Below are 2229 nucleotides of genomic sequence, written 5' to 3' on the forward strand. Positions count from 1 at the left end.
ACAAAATGGCTGTCTTCTAAAACTGTATTCTACAATTTACACCTTCAATAAATCCTAAGATCATGACCCAGAAGCCTGTGACCAATACTAAGGCTCTTCGATGTGACACGAGTTTGAATTATAAGTTGTGTGAAAGCCAAAATCGCAGTTTGTGGAAGAATGGGAGCAATGAGCTTCAAAAGTTAGCTTGTGTTCATCCTGGTCTCAGAGTTTTTATGTTTTGAGCTCACAAGAGTTTAATCTGGTTAGTGCTGAGTAGAAAGGGGGAGGAAATGGGGTCAATACCTCCCGAATGCATCCTAGTGGTCTCGGGGTCAACGGCCCTTCCTGATCCCTAATGCTCAGTGGGCCTCCATGGCTGGCTCCCAACAGCTCGGTGGCTCAGCCTGTAATCCCGCTCCTTTGGGAGGCTGAGGTGAGTGGATTGCCTGAGCCCGCGGGTTCAAGACCTGCCTGGGCAACTTGGTGAGACCTCATCTCTACAATAAATCAAAAAATCAGCCGGGCGTGGTAGCGCATGTCTGTAGTTCCAGCTACTTGGAAGGCTGAGGTGGAAGGATCGCTGGAGCCCAGCAGGTCGAGGCTGCGGTGGCTGGGAGCAGCCACGGCACTGCAGTCTGGGCAGCAGAGTGAGACTCCAACTCAAAAAACAAAACAAAAAACAAACAACAACAACAACAAAAAACAAGTGAATCTGGAAAAACATGGCTGCAAAACATCAACAAACCAATGTGCTGTTTGTCCTTCCTTGTCTGCCTATACAGAGGTGTCCTCATTCTCTCTCTCCTCCCTGACCATCTGTGACCACCAGCCATTCCCTGACCTCCCCTATCCCACTCTGCCATGCCCACAGCATCCCACTTGCTGTTGTGCACCACCCTGGGGCTACTCAGGCCTGTGTGTGGGGCCATGCTGAGAAATGAAGACACATGGCAGTCACTCAGCAACCTCAGGAACCGAGACCTGGTAAACATGCAGGTGTGCCAGGCTGCAGAGAGGCCGGTGCCTCTCTGGAGTTTTGCACATGGCACTGTGCTCCAGAGCACAGGGAGAGGGGGCTGCAAGCGTGGAGGAGATTCCCCCAAATGACAGGACCAGGGTCTTGCCAGCCTTGTGGTGGGTCCTGTCGTTTCTCTGACCCATTTGCATTTGCTTCTGCAAGGAGAAACACCTTGACATTTAGAAAAAATCTTATATGCACACAGCCCATTCCATCTGCAGGTGCTCTTATTCACATGCTGGGTCTGTCACCTTGACTTCTAACACACATTCAAAGTCAAGAGCGTGACAGGGGATGCTTTTCTCACAGCGTAGACTGAACTGGTGATGGAACAGATTATCACAGAAGCAGCACTTGCCAAGCTCAGCTGCACACATGGAAAGTTGACCCTGCATGTTTGTCAACTCACCAGACATAACTTCAACACACAGTTATCTGGGAAATGGAATTCAAAAGATCGATAGAAATCCTCTTTTAAAAACCATGCCAAATGCAATAAACATGTTGATATGACTATTGCAAAACACAGTTTCTCTAAAGATAATGATGTGAAATATAACAATATAGGACTAAAACAACCAAACAAATAGCACTTGTGCTCAAATAGCTCCTGTGCTCACTTCCTACTGGAAATCTGAAAAACCCACATCTGAGAAGACATGATTGCAGAGGGTGGCGACCAGGGCTCTCACTGTCAGAGGAGACAGAGATGTTCATGATGGAAGTCAGTTTCCTCTCTGCCCTCAGTTTTCAGAGGAGGCTCAGGGTGTGACTTCTGACGTGGTGCTGTTCAATAATGGATACTCCTCCCTGAGTTTTCACCAGGAATGCCCACAGCATCCTTATCTTGTTTAGGGCCAGAATGTCAGAAGGAAGGCTGTGGGGAGGGTGGGGAAAGTAACCAGAGCTTGTACTAATTTTTTCTGTATGTTCAGCCTCGTGGATCAACCTTAGTCTATTCAGAGAGGAAATGGAGGGGAAAAATTCACCTGTGAAGATCTTTGGTGTCTCATGTGTTTATGGCATTGAACATTTTCTTTCTCTCTTTAGTTTTACAGGAGCCTTCGGTGTATTTTAAGGCCAGAGGTCTTGATCTTGGAAGGTTTCCAAATACTTTCTCCATGAATAAGGGTCCCAGCCTTCTCTCTTTCCAGTCAGAACTTATTGCTTCCACATTTGCAGATTACAAAGAGCAGAAAAACTCCACTCCCACTTACCTCAAAGGCTGA

General features: G+C 47.3%; 1 protein-coding gene across 1 annotated transcript; it reads left to right on the forward strand.

Moving 5' to 3' along the window:
- Positions 1-843: 843 nt before the first annotated feature.
- Positions 844-2229, forward strand: CUNH2orf66 (chromosome unknown C2orf66 homolog). The gene is made up of 2 exons (XM_021715039.1): positions 844-1066; positions 2051-2229. Exons 1-2 carry the CDS (start codon positions 844-846, stop codon positions 2227-2229), a joined length of 402 nt encoding a protein of 133 aa, XP_021570714.1.

This window comes from Carlito syrichta, unplaced genomic scaffold (genome assembly GCF_000164805.1).
Source record: "Carlito syrichta isolate Samal-C Ts95f unplaced genomic scaffold, Tarsius_syrichta-2.0.1 Scaffold98732, whole genome shotgun sequence".
In the NCBI taxonomy this organism is placed as follows: domain Eukaryota; kingdom Metazoa; phylum Chordata; class Mammalia; order Primates; family Tarsiidae; genus Carlito; species Carlito syrichta.